Consider the following 19,846-nt stretch of genomic DNA (forward strand, 5'->3'; position numbering starts at 1 on the left):
ATTGTATTTTACAAATGTATTCCATTGAAGCGTAGCGCTACTTTTCCAGTTTGATCAGCTTTGGACCCTTCCTTTCCGCGTCCAGATAGTCCCCGCGAACGAGAAGAAACTTTAAAAACGTCGTTTGCGAATCGCCGCGAAATCCGTTCCCGACGAGAACGCCCGGTCCGAGCGGCCGCACGTAATCGGTCAAAATGTCGAACGGGAAGAAATTTGCCACCACCGGCGGCCACTTTATCGGTAGAGACGTTTTTCGCTCCCTCGTATCCATCTTACCGGTCAAATCAGACACCTCTCCAGGCGCTCGAAACTTTAAATACTCCGCGGAGTAATGCAACGCCAACGGGTCGACGTACTCCATCGTGTTTTCAATTTTCATTCGATCGGAGGAAATGTTCGCGTCGGAGGTTGAAAAATACAGCGGCAACTTGTCTCGTAAGACGTGCTTGCCTAATCCTCTCAACGGAACGCGTCCTCGAAAAGTGACCGGTTGATACGGGTCGTCCTTCGCGAACCGCGCGTCGCGAGGCGCTTTATAAAAAACTTTTTGAAATCGATTCAACCATTTGCTTGGAACGTTCGCCGCTCTGCCTTCGTACACGACGGCGTTGTATTTTTTATCCTTTTCATCATCCTCTAAACTATACTCGTCCTCATCCAAGCTCTCCTCCTCCTCCTCGTCTCTTCCATCGTCCTCGTCTTCATCCACAAACCCGTACTCCTCCAACGCCTCCTCGATGTCGCCTCTCGCCGTCATCCTCCTCCCCGCCACCGCGTCTCGTTCAATCGCGCTCAACTTGTACCCTTCCCCGCTAATCAACCACGCGTTTTCAATCCCTCTCGACGTCATCGACCACAGTAACCTTCCTCGATTATATTCCGACATCTCTCGTATCTGCGTGTACACGTACATCCCGATGTTCGTACTCTTCGGTAAAAACAACGCGAATTCGAGGTGATACTTTTCCAAAATCATCAACGTTCGTTGAAACCGCATCTCCTCTTCGTCCGAGGCGACGTCGTAGTCTTTGAACACCTCAAAGCCTGGATTTTCGAACTCGAGTTCTAACGCGTCCGACAGTTCTCCCTCGTTTATCAACGAAAACGTGTTGTTGTTGTCGTCGTCGTTGCTGTTGTTGTTGTTGTCCTCTGTCTCCTCGTCGTTCGTTAAAGACGCTCCAACGAACGCACCGACAGCGCGACGATGATGCTTCGCTCCTCCTCTCGAGGAAAGCACGCGACGACGGGAAGCAGACAAAGAAAAAGAAGCGGTACGAGTAGCATTCAAACGCTTCTTCTTCTCGATAAAAAGCGAAGAAGAAGAACAAAAACAAGGACGACACCAACGTTGAAACGAAGGAATTAGCGTCGCTGCCGTGGTCGTCATGGTTCTCGTCGCGTTCGCACACTCAGAGTTGTGACGGAAACTCAAGAAACGAAGGAGAAAAAATCGCGCTTGAAAAATTGTTTAGGGTCATGTTTAGGGTCTCAGATACAAAGAGCGCCATTTTTGGATAAAATCTCTCTCGCTTTTCCTCGTTCCTCTTTTGTTGCACAAAGAGAAGAGCGACAACGCGCACGTCATCAAAATGAGCGTCAGCGCGAGCACTGCTTCGAGCTTTCCGCGCGCCTCTTCTTCTTCTTCTGTTTTGAGAGGAGGAGGAAGAAATCACGGAGGAAGTCTTTTAAGTGGTAGAAAGATGACGAATGATTTGAGCGGAAGGAAGACGTCATTCTTCCCCGAAGGACGACGAGGACGACGACGAGTTTCTTTTCTTAAAACGGAAGCGATGTTCGAGAAGTTCACCTTGAAAAACCCGTTCCAAACGGACCCAGCGATGAAGACGAAAGAGCGATACCAACCGATCGTTCAAAAAGTGAACCAATTGGAACAATCGATTTCATCGATGACGGATGAGGAATTAAGAGGGCGAACGGAGAAGTTTCGCCAGAGACTCGCGAACGGGAAGGAGAGTTTGGACCAGCTCTTACCGGAAGCATTCGCGACGGTCAGGGAAGCGTCGAAGAGAGTTTTAGGGTTGAGACCGTTCGACGTGCAAGTGATTGGCGGGGTGATTTTGCACGAAGGGCAAATCGCGGAGATGCGAACGGGGGAAGGGAAGACGCTCGTGTCGGCGTTGCCGGCGTACTTGAACGCGCTGAGCGGGAAAGGCGTGCACGTGGTCACCGTGAACGACTATTTGGCGAAGAGAGATATGGAGTGGATTGGCCAGATTCACAAGTTTTTAGGTCTTTCCGTCGGGTTGATTCAAGCGAACATGAGCGAGCAAGAGAGGAGGAGCGGGTATTCGAAGGACGTGACGTACGTGACGAACTCGGAGCTCGGGTTTGATTACTTGAGAGATAACTTGGCGCAAGTTCCAGAAGATTTGGTGCTGAGAGAATTTAACTTTTGCATCATCGACGAAGTGGATTCCATTTTGATCGACGAGGCGAGAACGCCGCTGATTATTTCCGGGGTGGCGGATAAGCCGTCGGAGAGGTACGTCCAAGCGGCGAAAATCGCGGACGCGTTTCAAAAGAGCGTGCATTACACCGTGGACGAGAAGCAAAAAAGCGTACAATTGACCGAGGAAGGTTACGAAGCCGCGGAGGATTTGTTGGACGTGGACGATTTGTACGATCCGAGAACACAGTGGGCGTTGTACATCATCAACGCGATTAAAGCGAAAGAGTTGCAATTGAAGGACGTGAACTACATCGTACGAGGGCAAGAAATTATTATCGTCGATGAATTCACCGGGAGAACGATGCAAGGCAGACGATGGTCGGACGGTTTGCATCAAGCCGTTGAAGCCAAGGAAGGCGTGACGATTCAAAATGAAACCGTCACGATTGCCTCGGTGACGTACCAGGCGTTTTTCCGAACCTTTCCGAAACTCGGCGGCATGACCGGTACCGCGGAAACAGAATTGACAGAATTCGATAAAATTTACGATTTGTCCGTTCAAGTCGTGCCAACGAACAGATCGGTCTCGAGAGAAGACGCGACGGATGTCGTATTTCGATCGGAAAGTGGGAAATGGAACGCCGTGAGGAGAGAGATCGCGAGAATGCACAAGAAAGGACGACCGGTGCTTGTCGGCACGACGTCCGTGGAACGTTCCGAAGCGATTGCTCGTTTGTTGGATGAAGACGGCATCGCGTACGAACTGCTGAACGCGAAACCAGAAAATGTCGAACGTGAATCTGAAATTGTCGCTCAATCCGGTCGTAAAGGCGCGGTAACCATCGCGACGAACATGGCGGGTCGCGGTACGGATATTTTGCTCGGCGGTAACGCCGAGTTCATGGCGAGATTACGCGTCCGCGAAGCTTTGTTGCCAAAAATCGTAAAACCGGAAGACGGCGACCTCGCGTTTGAAAAGAAGGGCAATTTAGGTAAAGCCAAGGAGAACAAATGGAAAGTGAAAGACGGGTTATATCCGTGCGATATTTCCAGCGAAGCTTCGGCGGCTCTGGCGAACGCGGTTGAGAAAGCCATCGCGAATTGGGGCGAACGCTCCTTGGAAATCTTGGAAGCCGAAGACCGATTATCCTTCGCGTGCGAAAAAGGTCCGACGGACGACGAGGCTTTCTTGGCCATTCGCGACGCGTTTACGAAAATCGAAGGTGAATTTGAAACGTTTACGAAAAAGGAGAAAGAGGAAGTGTTGCAGCTCGGCGGTTTACACGTCGTCGGTACCGAACGTCACGAATCCCGACGCGTTGATAACCAGTTGCGCGGTCGTTCCGGTCGTCAAGGCGATCCAGGCTCCACGAGGTACTTTCTATCGCTCGAGGATAATTTGTTCCGCATCTTTGGCGGCGATAAGATTCAAAACATGATGTCCATGTTCCGCGTGGAAGACATGCCGATTGAGTCTGGCATGCTCACCGCCTCCCTCGATTCCGCGCAAACCAAAGTCGAGACGTACTTTTACGACATCCGTAAACAACTCTTCGATTACGATCAAGTGTTGAACTCGCAAAGAGAAAAAGTATATTTTGAGAGAAGAAAAGCATTGAAATCGAGCGACGACAAGTTGAAAGAAGTCATGCTCGAATACAGCGAAAAAACTATCGACGATATCGTCAAAGCGAACATCGACACGTCCGTTCCAGTCGCCGAGTGGCCGTTGGACGGTTTGGCCAGCAAATGCGCGCAATATTGCAAACTCATGAACGATTTGACCGAGGACGTTTTGCGTGCAGAGGCGAGCAAAGGCGGCGTCGAAGGCTTGCGGAACTATTTGGTCAAGAGAGGCAAGGACGCCTACTTGCAAAAGAGAGGCGAAATTGAAGCGTTACAACCTGGGTTGATGACCGAGGCGGAAAGATACTTCGTTTTGAGCCAAACCGATAACTTGTGGAAAGAACACTTGCAAGCCATCAAGTTTGTGCAACAAGCGGTCGGCTTAAGAGGCTACGCACAGAAAGATCCGCTCATCGAATATAAGTTGGAAGGTTACAACTTGTTCGTCGAGATGATGGCGCAAATCCGAAGAAACGTGATTTACTCCGTGTACCAATTTGAACCGAAGAGAAAAGTTGAAGAAGGTCCGGAACAACAACAACAGGGACAAGGTGGCGACGACGGATCTATCGGCTCGAGGAAGAAGAAAGATAAGGAGGAACAAGTTCCGCTCATCACCGGCTAAAGATCAAATAAAACATTTTGTCATAAATATTGAATCATTGCTACTCTACGTACTACTACTACTACCCTACTACTACTACTACAACTACTTCTACCACAACTAATCGCTCTTTCGAATGGCAGCGACGTCCCCCAAAGTGCTCGCCGCGACGAGATCCTTTAACACTCTGCTCGACAAAGTCGCGATGTCTCTCGCTTTTTCCAATTCTGGGTCAATTTTAGCGTCCGATAGAGAGGAAGCGTTCACCGATTCTGTGTTCTTATCATCTTCGTCGTCGTCGCTATCGTTTTGCTTCCTTTCGTTTTGACCTCTGCGTTCGGCGATTCTTCGTTTCGCGTCTTCGACGAGGCATTTTTCAACCTCTTTCGTGGACGCTAAAATCTCCGCCAACGTTTGGTGAAACGCGCCCTTTCTCTGCCACAACGCGTTGTTTTTAGTATTCGCCGAAGCGAAGCACGCCGAAACGAGCAAAATCGTATTCAACATTTCAATTGAGTTTGCGTGCGTTGATGAGATATGCTTCATTCGTTTCACCGCTTCTTCTTCGTCGGCGTCGACGGCGAGCGACCAAACGACGCCGTGCGAACTGTTTACAAAGGTATCCAACTTGGACGCCGCGACGCACATCGGCGCTTTCGAAAAGTATTCTCTGGTAGCTTTCGAAGACGCGATGCCTAAACTGATGCATCGTCGCGCTGCGGCTGATCCAGGTGCGAAGTAAGAGGACGCGTTGTCTTCTTCTTCTATTTTGAGGACGCCTTTTGCAGAAAAATACGCCGCCAGGGAAGCGATGCACCCAGAATTCAAAATCATGCCGTCGGCGGCGTTCGCGTCGCTCGTTGTGAACACGTACGATAACAACAGCGCACACGCGTTCAACGCGGTGTCTTCTTCGTCGACATTTGTCATGCTGTCGTTGCCTTTTTTATCCTTCTCCGTACCGGCAAAACTCCAGAATCGAGTGGCAATAACCAAAAGCGAATCCGCGACGAGCGGCGCGAACGCTCTTCTCGCGTTCGATAAATTACTCGAAGAAGAAGATGCGCTCTTCTCAAGTTGTCCGAAAACTGAAAAGTTCACCCCGAGCGCGTTTTTCTCCGCAAATCGAACCGCCAAGTGCGCTAAAAGTGCCATCGAGTCTAACTCATCCTCTTTCGCGCCGTCGTCGCCGTTCATTTTCTTCTCCAAAGCGGATCGTTTCGCGTATTCGCCGAATCGCAACGATTTCAAAATTCGTTTCAAACACTCGTTCGCGACGATATCGTTCGGACTCACGAGAAATCTCGAGCGCAGACAGTTCATCGCAGCTGAACGCATCTCACGATAAAACAAATACTCATCTCCTCCGCTATTCTTTCTATCACTACTTTGTATTTTCTCGGAGATGTTCTCGAACAGTTTTGTGAGCGTTTCGGTTGTTTTTCTAGAAACGTACGGCGCGGAGCCGTCGGAAACTCTCGAGTAGTCGTCCGCGCCAATCAACGCCGGCGTCAACTTCCGTAAAAGAAACTGCACTTTTTCAATCCTCGTGAACGTCCTGACATGCCTTCGTTGCGTCTCCATCTCTCCGTTGCTCGTGGTATTCAACCCGTTCATTTCCAGAGGGAGCCAATTCGCCGCGTCGTCGTCGTCGTCCGTCGAGTCGTCATCCTTCGCCGCGACGCCCCCATTTTTAGACTCACTCGAGTTCTTTTCTATAGCCGTCGTCGCTTTCTCGACGCCACTCTCCTCTGCAAACGCCACGACATCCTCCAACCCGGGTTCATCCATCTCCGCTTCTTCCTCCTCGCTGAAATCCACCTCCCCTAAAATCGCCTCCGCTTCCCTCGCCGCCGTCTCGTCGTCTCCCATCATTCGCAAAGGAAACTCCGCAAAAACTTGAATCGCTAGCTTTCTGTGCGCGTCTTTACTCCCAACCCCATCAACGGTGCTGTTCGTATTGCTGTTCGCATCATCTGCTTTCGTCGCCCCGAGCGCGATATTCTCGAGCACTTTCGAGTCAAATCTCAAATCTGTTCCATCTTTATCGAGCGTTTCGCTCAACCGTTCCAGTTCTTTCCTCGTCACTTGCGGGTAATCGAATCGCATTTTTCTCGCGCACTTCTTTGCTCTCGTCTTTGAATCGTTGTCGTTCTCCTCCTCCTCCTCCTCGTTTCTTTTCTTGGACATCTCCATCGCCTTTATGAGATTCGACACGAACTCCGCTCGACTCATCACGTCTCGTTCTTCTTCTTCTTTACCTTCCTCTCCTCCTTTTCCTCCTTCAGAGAAGGACGACGCCGTCATGTTAAAGTCGTTTTGTGAAAGGTTTTGGTGGTACACACGCGTAGAGAGAGAGAGAAAGAGAGACGTGTCGTGAATACACCCGCGCAGAAGTGTGACGAATGCCTCACTTTTCTCCTCGAGAAAACACTTCACACGAGCACTTTATAAAGAATGGCGAACAACGAGACGTTGTACCAGTCGATCGAACCCGAAGTGAAAGAAATCTCGCTTCTCGCGAAAGGATCCTCTTCTCCTCTCGGCGTTTTTTTTGGAGCAGCGAGTGTAAACGCGCAACCGGAAATACGCGAGTGCGGGGAAACCGTGTTTTCTCAAATCCGCGCGGTGGCGAGACACACGAGCGAACGGGAATGGTTCGAAAAGAATGAGGTACTGACACGACCACAACTTTGATGACGAGATGTTGAAGCTTTTCTATTTTCGTTTCCGTCGCGCTGGATCTCTTCTTTTTATCAGTACGAACGCTGCGAAACGCGCTCCGATGTGATTGGATTAATGGATTCGAGAGAGAAGGAGAAGCGCTTTGTGCTTGCTGCTGCTTGGGCGAACGAGAGACGCTCTCGGGAGGACGCTCTCGAAAAACAAAACTGACCTTATATAATATATCTTATTGATCTCTTGTAACACCACCTTTATATACAGGACGCGTTACATTTATTCCTCATGGCGATTACGAACGAGGAGTCCTCGGAGATGTGCGCGCGCGGTTTATCCGGCGTAACGAAACTGGCAAGAGCGGAGTGCGTGCATAAGAATCGATTGGCGGAGTGCTTGCAAAAAGCGTCGCAAGTGCCGGAGACGTTTTTGGTGGAACATACCAATACCACCGCGTTTACGTGGGTGGAACAGTTGGAGTGCTTGGCGGCGGTGATGGAGAGCGGGAAGAACGTGCCGAGAGTGAGCGAGGCGAGCGTTTCGATCGCGCTGGGCGCGTGCGCGAGGGGGATGTATTTGGCGAAGAAGAGCGCGACGGCGAAAGAGAGCGGAATGGTGGTCAGTCAGGCGATTTCGAGCGCGAGGAGAATATTAGAGGTTGTTTTCGTTGAGGCGAAAGAGAAGGAGAATAAAGAAGCCGTGCGGGTCGCCGAGAAAGCGTTTGAGGATTTAGTGACCATGAGTCGAAGCGAAGAGGACGGTTGTTTATCGGGTGCCATCGATTGCGAGTATAAACGCGTGCAAGAGTCCACGGTGGCGACTATTGCGAGCTTAGAGTTGTGCAACGCGTTGGTAGAGTCTCATTTCGATCTCTTCCAAAAGAACCAAACGTTGATGAAAACGTTGAAAGAACGCTTCTGCCCAATCGTCGAGGCGACGTTGGAGAAGAAATTTTTCTGCGCGGCGGAGACGACAGATTTCGCTCAAAGACGCGTCGTTTTGCGAACTTTAGAGATTATTGTGAAAATAGGTCGAGGCGACGGATTCGAGGCGTTCATAAAGACATCTTTAGCTCGATTAATGTCTTCTTTAGAAAGCGAAATGCCGGCTTGGTTGCGAGCGTCCTCGTTGGAAGTCTTGAGATTTTTCTGCTCCGATGACGATATCTGCTCGTTCTTACACGACGCGTACTGCGACCCGACAAAAATGGACGACGCAAACGCCGAGACTCCGTTAGCGAGCATTTGCTTGATTCAAGCGAGAACAGTACAATCTGGTTTATCCGCGAGTAATTCGGAGCCGACGATGAGTTCTTCGTCGAAACCCCATGGCGCGGTGTACGACGCCGTTCAGAAAGAATTCGAGAAGAAGATGCAAAAGTTATCCATCTCGACCAAAAAGAAGACGAAAAAGGACGCAGAAGATAATCTTGATGACGGAGGAGAAGATCACGACGAAATCGCAGACCTCGAAAACACGGAAGCTTACATTACCAGAGCAGTAACGATCGCCATCGAAGGTTTGTTAAACGCAGCGCAAACGATCGAACGCGTCATGTACTCGAACGAATCGCCGAAACAGTTTCAAACCGCCAAGAAAATGCTAGACGCGGTTTGGGAAACCTTAGCCTCTACGTTTTCGTTAACTCTCGACTTAGCCGAAAACGACGACACGTGCTTATACATATTGGAAGCATATCAAAACGCCGGCCGAGCGTCGGTGAAATGCAAACACAAACTCGCGAGAGAGGCGTTTTTAGGCACGTTGTGTCACTTTGCTTTGCAAATGCCCAAAAAGCAATTCGACGATAACGGAAATATCGTTCCAAAGCTGTCCGTAAAGAATGCGTTGAGTTTAAGAGCTATATTCAACATCGTAGACGCGTCTAACGGGCACTTGGAAGACTCTTGGTTTATGGTATTAGAAACCATCGCGTCTCTCGAACGCACGTTAGGGGTTGCGGAGAAGACTATGAAATCGAGAGTGCGAGAGTACGTCCCAGATGGATTGAAACCATCTAACTGGACAAACACTGAATACGAATACAAAGAAGAATTCTACGTCTTTTCGGAAGCCGCGCAAGATATGTTCAACGCCATGAATGCGTACGACGACGACGATTTGATGCACGTGGTGGATGCCTTGATCAAGGCAAACATTCGGGAATTGCGAGAGGCTCGGGCCTTGGCGGAGAAACAAGCTTTATCTTCTGCGAAGAAGAAAGCTTTAGCAGAACAGAATAACGCGAGAAGTAACGGAGTAAAGAAACCAATGACATCCATTCGCTTGCGCAGCTTGGAGCGTTTACGCGCGGTGATGGAAGTCAACGCGTCGAGAAGGTTTGCCTTGTTTTGGGACGTGTGCGCGAAACATTTTCTTAAAACCATATTGGAGGAAACAGGGAATCCTCGCGAGCAAGCGCACGAAATTTACGAAAAAATTGCCATCAACGTTCTCGAAACCGATTTAGATCTCGACGAGAAGAATGTGGCATATGCCAAATCGGTCGGATTTGAAACCGTCGAGTGTTGTGTGGCGACGTTCGTTAGGACGATGTACGACGAAGCCGTGGATTATCGAGGGAAGCAATTGTCATTGTCGCTCGCAAACGCGCTCGCGAGTAAGCGCGCGAACAGACTGAAAACTTCCTGGCCTATTATTTTAAGCACGCTCGCGAAATTAGCCGAGAACGAAGGTGACGCCGATTTAACGATTGAATCCTTCGTCACGGTGAAAGTGATCGAAAAAGAGTGCTTGCCGCACATCGACAGAGCATATTACGGAGAGGTGTCGGAATGCTTCTCGAGCTACGCGCACCAAAGGAACGAAATCAACGTCGCACTGTCTGCGGTGCAGTCTTTGTCGACCGTCGCTGATTATTTCAGTGATGTCTGCCACCGCCCAGAAGGTGCGACAGATGTGCAGTCGTGGGCGTCTAAAAAAATGACCCCCACGAGAAATGGCGTCAAATTGAACTTAGTCACAAAAAATGGTCTCGCGGACTTTTCAATCTCACCCGTCATTTCCCATTTATGCGAACGATTCGACGATAGTCGAGTAGAAGTGAGAGATTTAGCCGTGCAAACTTTCGCGACGTTGTTCGTTTCAAGAGCTTCGTTGTTGAGTAAGAACGAATTGAAAGAGTGCGCGCAAAAGGTTGTGTACCCGACCCTCGACAAATGCCGGAAGATTGCAAAAGCGGCGTCTATAGAGGACCCGGACGGACTGAAAATCGAATGGGATTTCTCTTTAGTGAACATGCACGCCTCTTTGTTCGGAAACGTGTTGCGAAACACGTTACCGTTGCTCGTTACCGTGGAAAACTTTGACAAAAACTTTGACGAGATGTGTTCGTTCTTTGTCGATTCGGTCCTGTCCGATTGCGAAGAACTCGGAAGTGCGGCTTTGGATAATTTTTTGTCAGTTTTGTTAGAGCAAGACGAATCGACTACGAAAGGTATGCCGAGACCGCTGTGGAAGAAAGCGATGAAAGCGCTGCACGTGGCGACGGAGAAAGCCACGTTGCCGCCATCGGTATCTCCGCAAAACACGCGCGTCGGAATCGCCACTTTCTTCGGTTCTTTGTACGATGGTAAGTCGGATTCGTTCGACGACGCCGATTGTCGAAGCGCTATTCTTGCGTTACAACAGTTGATTAATTCTCCGTGCGTTGCCGAGGACGCGCAGCCAGTCGACGGTGCTCAATGGGACGCGCAGAAACGCGCGCTCAAATCCATGCGGTACATGTGCGCCAAATCGAAAGAAGGTAAAACTCGAACGTTAGTGTGCGTGGAAACGTTCAACGCTTTATTGAAAACTTCCATGGGCTATGGTGAGCGCCAGTCGACGCAAAAACCCGCGGATTTGGCATTTGCCAAAGCTGGAATGGAAGCTTTCTATGAAATGTACGATACGGTTGCGAACGACGAAACGAGAGCGGAGACGTACGGCTTCGCGATGACAGCAATCGCAAAGCTCGCGCGACGATGGAACGCGACGCTAACGCAAAGGGCCAACGTAGAAGACGAAGAATACGATGATGCGGAATATATCGAGCAATTGAAAAACTGGAACGCGGTGTTGATGCAAAAAACTGCGTTGCAAGCGCTCGTGGTGGTTTCGAGAAGAGGCGTCGCGTCGTTGAATTCACCGGCGGTTTCCTCGAACAACGGCATATCCGCGAAAGCGGCGGCAAAATCAGATTGGTCGGCAACCGCGGATGCGTTTGAGACTGTTTTGGGACAAAATGTTGAAATTATGAGCTCTAACGACGATAACGACGACGACAAAGAAGCGATGTTGGATGAAGAAGACGATGGAGAAGAAGGACAACAGAACGAGGACGACGAGAGTGTCTCTCGCAGGGCTAAAAAAGCGAAAACGTTCTCGGACCTCACGATTGCGTCTGTCATGTCGCTCGGTGAAGTTGTTCTCAGATACTCTGTCATTGCTGAAGACGAATGCGTTCTTCGCTTCTTGCGTTCGTTGGCGCGCGGATGCGCGGCGCCTCGCATCGACGTCGCTTTAGAAAGTTATGCGCAATTGTGCGATGTGACGCGTTTCGCTTCATACAAAGATGAGAAAAAGAGGAGCGAAGCTGCGTTTACGCATCGCGCTCGAGTGGCAAACTTTGCCTTTCCGAGACTTGTCGCGTGCACGAAAAACTTCCTCGACGAACACGCCAACGCGCCTTTGGATACGTGGACGTACGATACCACTCGCGACGCTTTGGAAATGTGCTCGACGTTAGCCGTGTCTAAAGACGTCGCTCATTCGCAAAATGAAGTGTTGAACGGCATGCTCGAAAAGGCGAGAGAGAGTAAGAGCGGCGGCGAGGGTAAAGACGAAGAGCTCGTCTTGGGTGTTTTCGCCTACGAGGCTTTGTCCAAAGCGGCGGCGGCTTCCGCGGTGGAGGATATTAAAAAACTAGCTATGTTTGCGTTACTTGGCGCTGGGAAATACTTGGGTCTTTTGTCATAAATCTCTAATATATAATATTCTAACAGACAAAAACTTTCTTGATTGATTTTACACGCACAACAATTATTCTCTCTTGTTCAAAAGCGACTTGGCGTTTGCTTCCGCGTCGGTCAAATCGGTCGATTGATACTTCGCCAACAACTCTCGCTTTTTCTTGGCGATCACCAGCGCTTCTATGTCCGAATCCTCCGGAAGCGGCACGTACGCCTTCGGCGGCTCTTCTACGTCTACGTTTTTACCATTATTACTCGTTGTTGTCGTCGTCGTCGCTCGAACTTCTCTTCTACCACTACCATCAACCAACGCCGCTCCAGTCTCTTTATCCACCTCTACTCCCATATCCGCCGCTTTCAACAGCTGCATCGCCTTCCAATTCTCCGCCGCTTCTCTCTTCAACGCAATCTCCGCCTCTCTTTCCTTCTTCAAAAAATCCCCGTCCTCCTCGTCGTCGTTAAACCCAAAATACTTCGCGTCCGCTCTCCTCAACATCTCCGTCTTCGTCCGTTTCTTCCTCCTCGCTTTCCCTTCCTCGTCGTCCTCTTCTTTCTTCTCAAACAACTCCTTCACCCCGGGTAAATTCTTCGCCGCGCCGAAATACTTATAGTGCCTCGCCGCGCCTTCCAACTTCTCGTACCCTTTCGGCTTCACCGTCACCCCCCCTTCCTCGATCCCGCCGCCTCGAACGATATAATTCGGCCCGCCTAACTCTTTAATCCGCATTTCCCACTGCCATTTTTCTTTGAGAAGTTTGTTAATCTCGTCGTTTAAATCCCGCAAACGGTGTTCCCCTAAGCCTTCGTTTTGGATTTCCATCACTTTGCGTCCAACTTCCCTTAAAATCTGCGACCGGAATTTATCCGCCTGGGAGACGTCGTCGCATTTTGCCGTGTGGTTCGGTCTTTTGCCGGATCTGTCCATGCCGGAGAGGAGTTCTTGCTTTCCGGAGACCCATTTGTTGAACATGCCCTGTTGTTGTGTTCGTGTTTATATCACGTTTATGTCGTTGAAAGAGAGAGAAAGAGAGAATTAGACGAACGCGTCAGAGAGATGTAAACGACGATTCAAACGCAGACTACGAGAGGAGCGAACGCTCCAAAAACAAGGAGAACAAAGAGAGTAAACAACATTTGATGATGGTAAAACGACGCACGTTCGCTTTCTCTTGGTTTCTCGCCATGGGGATCGACTGTTGGATCTGTTTCGCGCGGGTGAATTTGTGGCGGCTTTTCGAGAGAAAATCTTCACTTTTTGCACCATTTTGACGCGCGCGGAATAGAGGAAACAACACAACAACGAGACAATAAAACAATCGATGGTGCTCTTGAGAATCCGCACTCGGGACGGTACCGAACGTCTCGAGTGCGCGGACGGCGCAGGAGGAGGAGAAAACGACGTCGTTAAAACAATCTCGGACGTCCAAGATTTAATCTCGAAGCAACCGTGGGGCGTTCCCGTGGAGAATCAATCGTTGAGTTTAGACCCAAGTTTATTGCTCCGCACTTCCTCAGAAAACGCAGACGAGACGAAAGCGAAGACGAAGAAAGAAGTGGTGGTATTAAGTCCTCGAAAAACGTTGAAATCGTTACAACTGAAGCACGGGGATATCGTCTACATGACGTATCCAGATTCGATCGAAAGAGAGGTGACGAAAATGCGAGTCAACGTGGAGACGAAACCGTTCGGGGCGAAACGGACGATCGAGGAGATGATTTCGAAAGAAGTTCGAATTGGGAGGCAAGAGAGAGGGAACGTGGCGTCGGTGTCTTTTTGCGGACACGCGGCGAACATGTTTCAGAGTTACGTGAATAATACGCTCGGATTTAAACAAAGTCGGTTCGGGTGGTTGTACGGGACGAAGACGAAGAGGAAGAAGGAGAAGACGGAGGAGGAGAAAGAGAAAGAGAAGAGTAAAGATGCGAGCAGCAAGAAGAAGGAAAAAGATGAAGAAGAAGGAAAAGAAGACGAGATGATCACGGAGTTATTTGCGGACGTGATTTACGAGCCGAATCAAAACGGGAACGCGTACGTGGCGCACGTGGACGAGGAGGACGAGGAGAGCCAAACGGCGGAAGCGATCGCCAACGCCATGGGATACGAAAGAATCGGGTGCGTGTTTAGTCAAAGCGACGTGGATCGAGGCGACGAGTCGGTATCCGCGATGAGCGCGCACGAGGTGACCTTGTGCGCAAAATTACAAGCGAAATACGGGAAAGAATTCGTGACGGTTATCGTCGTGCAATTCGAAGACGAAGACGAGGAGATGCAAGTGACGTTCGAGGCGTTTCAAGTGTCCGACCAGTGCGTGAAGTTGTACGAGGACGGCTTTTTCGAGTTGGACGAAAAGACGGGCGTGGCAAAACTTCCAGCCTCGTCGTCTGCTGGTATCACAAAAGAAGAAATAGAAGAAGAAGAAGAAGGGTCGTCGTTTAGCAATTGGGGCAGTCACACGAAGCTCGTCAAACCGGTCATGGTCGAGCGCAAAGACGTGACCGAGGTGGACAACGATTTCTGGATCGTCGCGGTACCGATCAAAGACCACACCGGAACTGCGCAATCTGGATTCCCAATCGAAAATAGACTCCATCCTCCTCAAACCGCGGACGATATCCGCTCCGCGATTCAATCTCGTTCCGCCACGTGTTCGTCCTACGCCGAAAAGTTGAGAGATTTTCATTTGCTCTTGTTCTTATCCAAACAAATGGATAAGAACGACGTGCTGGCCATCGCGGAGAGCACGAACGATTACATCGACGGTGGGGACGTGAGCGAAGGGTACAAGGTTCTGATCGACGCCATAGCCGGTATCGCTTAAATCTTCTCGTTTTACTTTTTTTAGCGGAATACTATTTTGAATTGTGTGCACTCTGTTTTGCGTGGTTAAAATTGTGTATTTTTCTCTTCTTTTCTCGAAAACGCATTTTTTTCAATCTCGAGAAAAAGAATAATATCTTTATTATTATATAAAAGTAGTGTTGCGACGACGAACGAGTGTTTACTAAATGCCGCAAGCTCTCCCTCCGCAAGACGACCCAGATTTGGTCGCCCCGACGTACGTCCCACACGTCCCACTCCAACCGCTCACGAGCGAGAACGAGAAAAATCCAGATTTGGCATCCTACCCTGTCAACGAAAATGCGTTCAAAAACGATCCGTTTTTCCACGCGCACAAATCTATGTTCCCGGACGGAGAGACGATGCCTATTCGGGTGAAAGTATCCACCGCGTGGCACAACTTACCGTCTCGAGAGAAGTTACAATCGAAAGGCCACGTGGTGCACGTTCCGAAAAACGGGAACATCACCATCCGAAAGTTCAAAGAACAACTCTCGGAATTAGACGGTTTCCCAGACGCGACGAACATGCAACTCCTCTGGTTCGCCAAAGTCCTCGGTCGAAAATACGACTACGACGACCTCCCTCGAGGCAAATCAACCGACCAGCTCAACGAATACATCCCAGACGAACACAAGCTCACTTTGAACGATTACAACGTCATCCCGTGGCTCCTTAAATTCCCGGATTGGGAAATCGTCGCCACCGTCCTCGACCGTGCGCCCGTCGACCGCTACGAAGCCATCCACCGCGCCGTCGCCGAACAAAAAGGCGTCAAAGATATCGATAAGCACATACGAAAGTTGAAAAAAACCGAAAAGTGGACGACGTTTTTGGAAACCGACGTGGAACAAACGAGGAAAAATCGTGAAAGTCGTTTAGGGCCCGGGGCTTAAGACATCGTCGTCGTCGTCGTCGAGAACGCTTTTACCTTTCGAAGAGGCAGAGGTGAGAGCGCGAAAGGTGGTCAAAGACCAGAAAAGAAAGAGAAGCCCAAACTTTCTAAAAATTTAATTGTCCGAAAAGTCGTTTTTGAATACCATATTTATAAAATCTTCATTTCCCAAGTTGTGTATCTCTCTGTTCTCTCTCTTGTGCTGCTGTTTTCTGCGTATCAACGGACGAAGAAATAAGAGATTCGTGTGTCGGTCTTTCTCGTCGCAAAGGATCCAGGAGGTTTTCTCTCTTTTGTTCGTATCAAATCTAAAGTCCAAATTTGTAATCCCGAGAGTCTTGGGAAGAAAAATTGACTTTTTGAATTGAAAAGATGTCGAACCCGTTCGATATTCCGACGCCGCCGAAAAAACGAACGCCGAACCCGTCTCGAGACGATTACGAGGGGATGTTTCCATCCTCGTCTTCGGCGTTACGCGGGGATGGTTCTGCTGAGAATAATACCAATGTTGCCGCGCGAATGTACGCGGACGAGGAGGAGGAAGATTCCTCCCCGTGGGGGACGAATACGAGGTACACGCAAAGCGCGGATTACCATCGGTCGATTGATACGGAGGTGAGGTCCTCTGGCGGTGGCCAGACTGGTGGTGGGATGATGATGGCACAGTCTGGCGGATATTTTGGGAGAGGCGATTACGAGGAAGAGGAAGAAGAGTTGGAGGATGAAGAGGACGGGACGCAAGGGATGAATACGCAGAGGAGTTCGTATAATTCGGCGATGCAGACGCAGTCGACGACGGCAGGTGGCAGTGGTGGTGGTCACATGGTGCGGTCGTCTCTGCAGAGTGGTGGGAGTATGACTCCACCGCAGGCGACGAGTCCGAATCCTAACAATCCGGGACGAACGTCGACGAGCTCGTTGAGAACGTCGGTCTCCGCGGAGAGTTATAAATCGTTCGGGAATAGGTTGAGGAACGTAATCAAGCAGTCACAAGAGCAAGGAAGTCGCGTGAAGGCGAGGAACGACGCGAGAGCGGAAGAACTGGCGATGAATCGAAGGTATAAGGGCGGTCAGCAGTTGTTGGTGGAGAATCAAAGGCAAGAGGTGACGATGGCGTCCTCGTACGGGACGTTAGATCAACATCAGTCGAGGTCGTTGGACGTTTCGAGAGACTCGAGAGATGAGCGAGGTGGAGCTGGTGGAGTTCCACCGGGTAGCGCGCAGAAAAAGCTCGGATTCTTTGCGCGCAGACGCGGCGCGAGTTCGGAATCCGTCGATCAACAACCGCAGCAACAACAACCTCCTCAAACGGAAGGAGATATAAAATCGAAGAAATCTTTGAAACACAAGATGAAAAGTTTACAGCGACGTACGGGGCAAATGGTCCTCGAAACCGTTCGCGTCGTCGATAAGCCGAAAGACGACGATTTCAACAACCTGTGGAGACGAGTTCAGAAATCTGATAAAGTTTTGCAGCAACTCGGCAAAGAGTCCGCGAAATTTTTAGCCGCTTTGAAAGAAGTTTCCCTCCACTCGAAAGAAATCTCGACGTTACTCTTACAGTTCGCCGAAGGTGACGAGAGCGAGGACCCACGGAATCACGCGAACGCCGCTCGCACCCAAGGAGGATATGAAGACGTCGAGTTTCGAAAACAGAAAGATTTAGTCACGGAGAAAGCGACCAAGTTATTAGACGTGACGCGATCGATAGACGACCGAATCATCCCAATGTGCGCGGATGCAATGCAAAACTCGTTTGGTACCATTCGCGATAAACGATTGGAACAGTTTCCTGCGTATCAACCGTGCGTGGATAAGCGCACGGCGTACATGCGCGACATGGATGCCTACGAACGCCGTTTGGAAACGGCTCAAAACGCGAAGAAAAAAGACATGGAATACATCGACAAATCGAAACGTAAAGCTGAACTCTCGCAGAACCGTTTCCAGACATTCTCTTCGCGATTGGTGGAAGATTTGGTCCTCTTTGACGGCAGTCGTTTCGAAACGTGCGGCGAGTTGGTCAACACGTTTGCCGAGAGCTTGAATTTCACAGTTGATCGAGAACAAGACGTTTTAAGGCTCGTCGGAGGGAGCGATTAAAGTGATAAAACAAAACACAAATAGTTTCGCGCTAATTTTTTACTCTTTCGCGCATGTATAACAACATCACACATCCTCTTTCACTACGCGCATTCATTCCTTTACTTAACTCTCCTCCTTTTTTCCCTCCTCTCCTTCGCTTCGAGGAGGCCTGTTCTTCAACTTCAACCCAGGACTTAACTTCTCGATCAAATCGTACGCCTGGTTAATAACGTCCGCTTCGCTCTGTGCCATCGACAACACGTCCCCGACCGCTTCTTTCATCGCTTTATCTCGCTCTCGCGGGTCTTTGATGTCGTCCTCGTCGGACGGATACCCTTCCTCCGCGAACTCTTTCATAGATTCCGACATGTTCTCCTTGTCCCCGTACCCCAACGCTTTGGCGTCGTCTTCCTCGATCGTCGCTCTTCTTACTACTAACACCCCCGTTGTTTTTCGTCGGCTACACCCTCCTCCTAAATGTCGAACGAATTTAACGGAAGAAGAAGAAGAAGAAGAAGAAGAAGAAGAAGTCTGAATCGTCATCCTCGCCGCGGTGGTAGTTGTCCTCCCCGAAGGGGTGGTGAGAGTGACCAAAAAAGGTTGCGCGAACACCATCAAGTTCGTTTCCCGATGACTTACTTGTGTGGATAATTTTGAGTATTTGGTTTCTTTTAATATGAATGCGCGTGTGCTCCTCCTGTTTGTATTTCTTCTCATTTTATCAGTTTTACATGTCTAAGCGATAGTTGTTGTTGTTATTGTGGTGATAGTAGTAGTATGTCGCGTGGTGCATCTCTCTCCGCGTGACTTGAAGACGCCGCCCGCGTACAAATTTATACGCTCGTTCGCAAAAGTCGTCTCGGTTTTTGGCGCGTCGTTTCAAGTCTCGTTTTCCTTTTCTCCGTTTCTTTCTCTCCTTAATCCCTTTATCGTGTGCCCTTTCAAATGACCTTGGTAAACCGAACGCCGTTGATAATACCACCCATCATCGCCTTCCTCACGTTGGACTTGAAATTCGACGTCGATTGCATCAAATCTTTCGCCGCTTCGCTATTTAACGGGTCGCTGGCGTTTGGATCGATGAACAGAAACAGCAAACCAAAAATAACGCTCGTGACCGTTTGTACCGGACTCCAATCTTCGCGCAAAACGTTCAAGCAAATGTTCCCTTTCGTGTCCAAGTTCGGATGGTACACTATTTGGTCGCACAACACTTTCGGCGGTTCGTGCGGGTACGAGTCTGGTATTTTAAACGTAAACGTAAACCTGCCGCCTTGCCAATAGTTTTCGCTCGGTTTGATTTCAATCTGGAAGTACATCAAGTCGTTCTTGCCGTTCGGGAACTTAATCGACATCCCTTTTTCCAACTTCAACTCGGCTAAATCTATTTTATATAATGAAAAGAGAAACGTGTCAGTGTATTGTTATTACACGCGATATGCGCGCCGAGAAAAAGAGAAGAGCGTCATCGAAGCGAGACAACACGAGTGATGATTTCATACCTTTGGCTAACCGAATCTCCCCGGCACTTTTCTGCGGCCCTTCCTGCCCGCTCGCTTTCACCGCCGCGGCGGCGCGCTTCTCCGCATCCTCCGCTTGCTTTTTCTGCGTGTTTTTGTGTGCGCATATGGAAGAAAACGAGAGACAGGTCAGCGCAACCACACCGAGAGACTTCATCTTGAAACAACACGTAAAGAGCGATGAAAAGACGATGAGATGATGTTTTTCATCGCGC

General features: G+C 49.6%; 10 protein-coding genes across 10 annotated transcripts; 5 read left to right on the plus strand and 5 right to left on the minus strand.

The window, feature by feature from the left end:
* Positions 1–37: 37 nt before the first annotated feature.
* On the minus strand, positions 38–1,387 carry Bathy08g02540 (unnamed protein product; the record flags this gene model as incomplete). The annotated part of the gene is made up of 1 exon (XM_007511585.1): positions 38–1,387. The coding sequence occupies one exon, from the start codon at positions 1,385–1,387 to the stop codon at positions 38–40; it is 1,350 nt and encodes a 449-aa protein (XP_007511647.1).
* Positions 1,388–1,589: 202 nt separating this feature from the next.
* Bathy08g02550 (preprotein translocase subunit SecA) lies at positions 1,590–4,661 on the plus strand (the record flags this gene model as incomplete). The annotated part of the gene is made up of 1 exon (XM_007511780.1): positions 1,590–4,661. The coding sequence occupies one exon, from the start codon at positions 1,590–1,592 to the stop codon at positions 4,659–4,661; it is 3,072 nt and encodes a 1,023-aa protein (XP_007511842.1).
* A 99-nt stretch (positions 4,662–4,760) lies between these two features.
* Positions 4,761–6,947, minus strand: Bathy08g02560 (unknown protein; the record flags this gene model as incomplete). Its single annotated transcript, XM_007511506.1, has 1 exon — positions 4,761–6,947. One exon carries the CDS (start codon positions 6,945–6,947, stop codon positions 4,761–4,763), a length of 2,187 nt encoding a protein of 728 aa, XP_007511568.1.
* A 150-nt stretch (positions 6,948–7,097) lies between these two features.
* Positions 7,098–12,299, plus strand: Bathy08g02570 (unknown protein; the record flags this gene model as incomplete). Its single annotated transcript, XM_007511733.1, has 2 exons — positions 7,098–7,313; positions 7,587–12,299. 2 exons carry the CDS (start codon positions 7,098–7,100, stop codon positions 12,297–12,299), a joined length of 4,929 nt encoding a protein of 1,642 aa, XP_007511795.1.
* A 63-nt stretch (positions 12,300–12,362) lies between these two features.
* Bathy08g02580 (predicted protein) lies at positions 12,363–13,476 on the minus strand (the record flags this gene model as incomplete). Its single annotated transcript, XM_007511596.1, has 2 exons — positions 12,363–13,265; positions 13,450–13,476. 2 exons carry the CDS (start codon positions 13,474–13,476, stop codon positions 12,363–12,365), a joined length of 930 nt encoding a protein of 309 aa, XP_007511658.1.
* Positions 13,477–13,611: 135 nt separating this feature from the next.
* Positions 13,612–15,111, plus strand: Bathy08g02590 (predicted protein; the record flags this gene model as incomplete). Its single annotated transcript, XM_007511368.1, has 1 exon — positions 13,612–15,111. One exon carries the CDS (start codon positions 13,612–13,614, stop codon positions 15,109–15,111), a length of 1,500 nt encoding a protein of 499 aa, XP_007511430.1.
* A 187-nt stretch (positions 15,112–15,298) lies between these two features.
* On the plus strand, positions 15,299–16,027 carry Bathy08g02600 (predicted protein; the record flags this gene model as incomplete). The annotated part of the gene is made up of 1 exon (XM_007511364.1): positions 15,299–16,027. One exon carries the CDS (start codon positions 15,299–15,301, stop codon positions 16,025–16,027), a length of 729 nt encoding a protein of 242 aa, XP_007511426.1.
* Positions 16,028–16,398: 371 nt separating this feature from the next.
* Positions 16,399–18,129, plus strand: Bathy08g02610 (predicted protein; the record flags this gene model as incomplete). The annotated part of the gene is made up of 1 exon (XM_007511341.1): positions 16,399–18,129. One exon carries the CDS (start codon positions 16,399–16,401, stop codon positions 18,127–18,129), a length of 1,731 nt encoding a protein of 576 aa, XP_007511403.1.
* Positions 18,130–18,234: 105 nt separating this feature from the next.
* On the minus strand, positions 18,235–18,828 carry Bathy08g02620 (predicted protein; the record flags this gene model as incomplete). The annotated part of the gene is made up of 1 exon (XM_007511411.1): positions 18,235–18,828. One exon carries the CDS (start codon positions 18,826–18,828, stop codon positions 18,235–18,237), a length of 594 nt encoding a protein of 197 aa, XP_007511473.1.
* A 224-nt stretch (positions 18,829–19,052) lies between these two features.
* Bathy08g02630 (predicted protein) lies at positions 19,053–19,788 on the minus strand (the record flags this gene model as incomplete). Its single annotated transcript, XM_007511443.1, has 2 exons — positions 19,053–19,495; positions 19,614–19,788. 2 exons carry the CDS (start codon positions 19,786–19,788, stop codon positions 19,053–19,055), a joined length of 618 nt encoding a protein of 205 aa, XP_007511505.1.
* Positions 19,789–19,846: the final 58 nt, after the last annotated feature.

The sequence above is a fragment of the Bathycoccus prasinos genome (assembly GCF_002220235.1).
Source record: "Bathycoccus prasinos genomic : Chromosome_8".
NCBI classification, from domain to species: domain Eukaryota; kingdom Viridiplantae; phylum Chlorophyta; class Mamiellophyceae; order Mamiellales; family Bathycoccaceae; genus Bathycoccus; species Bathycoccus prasinos.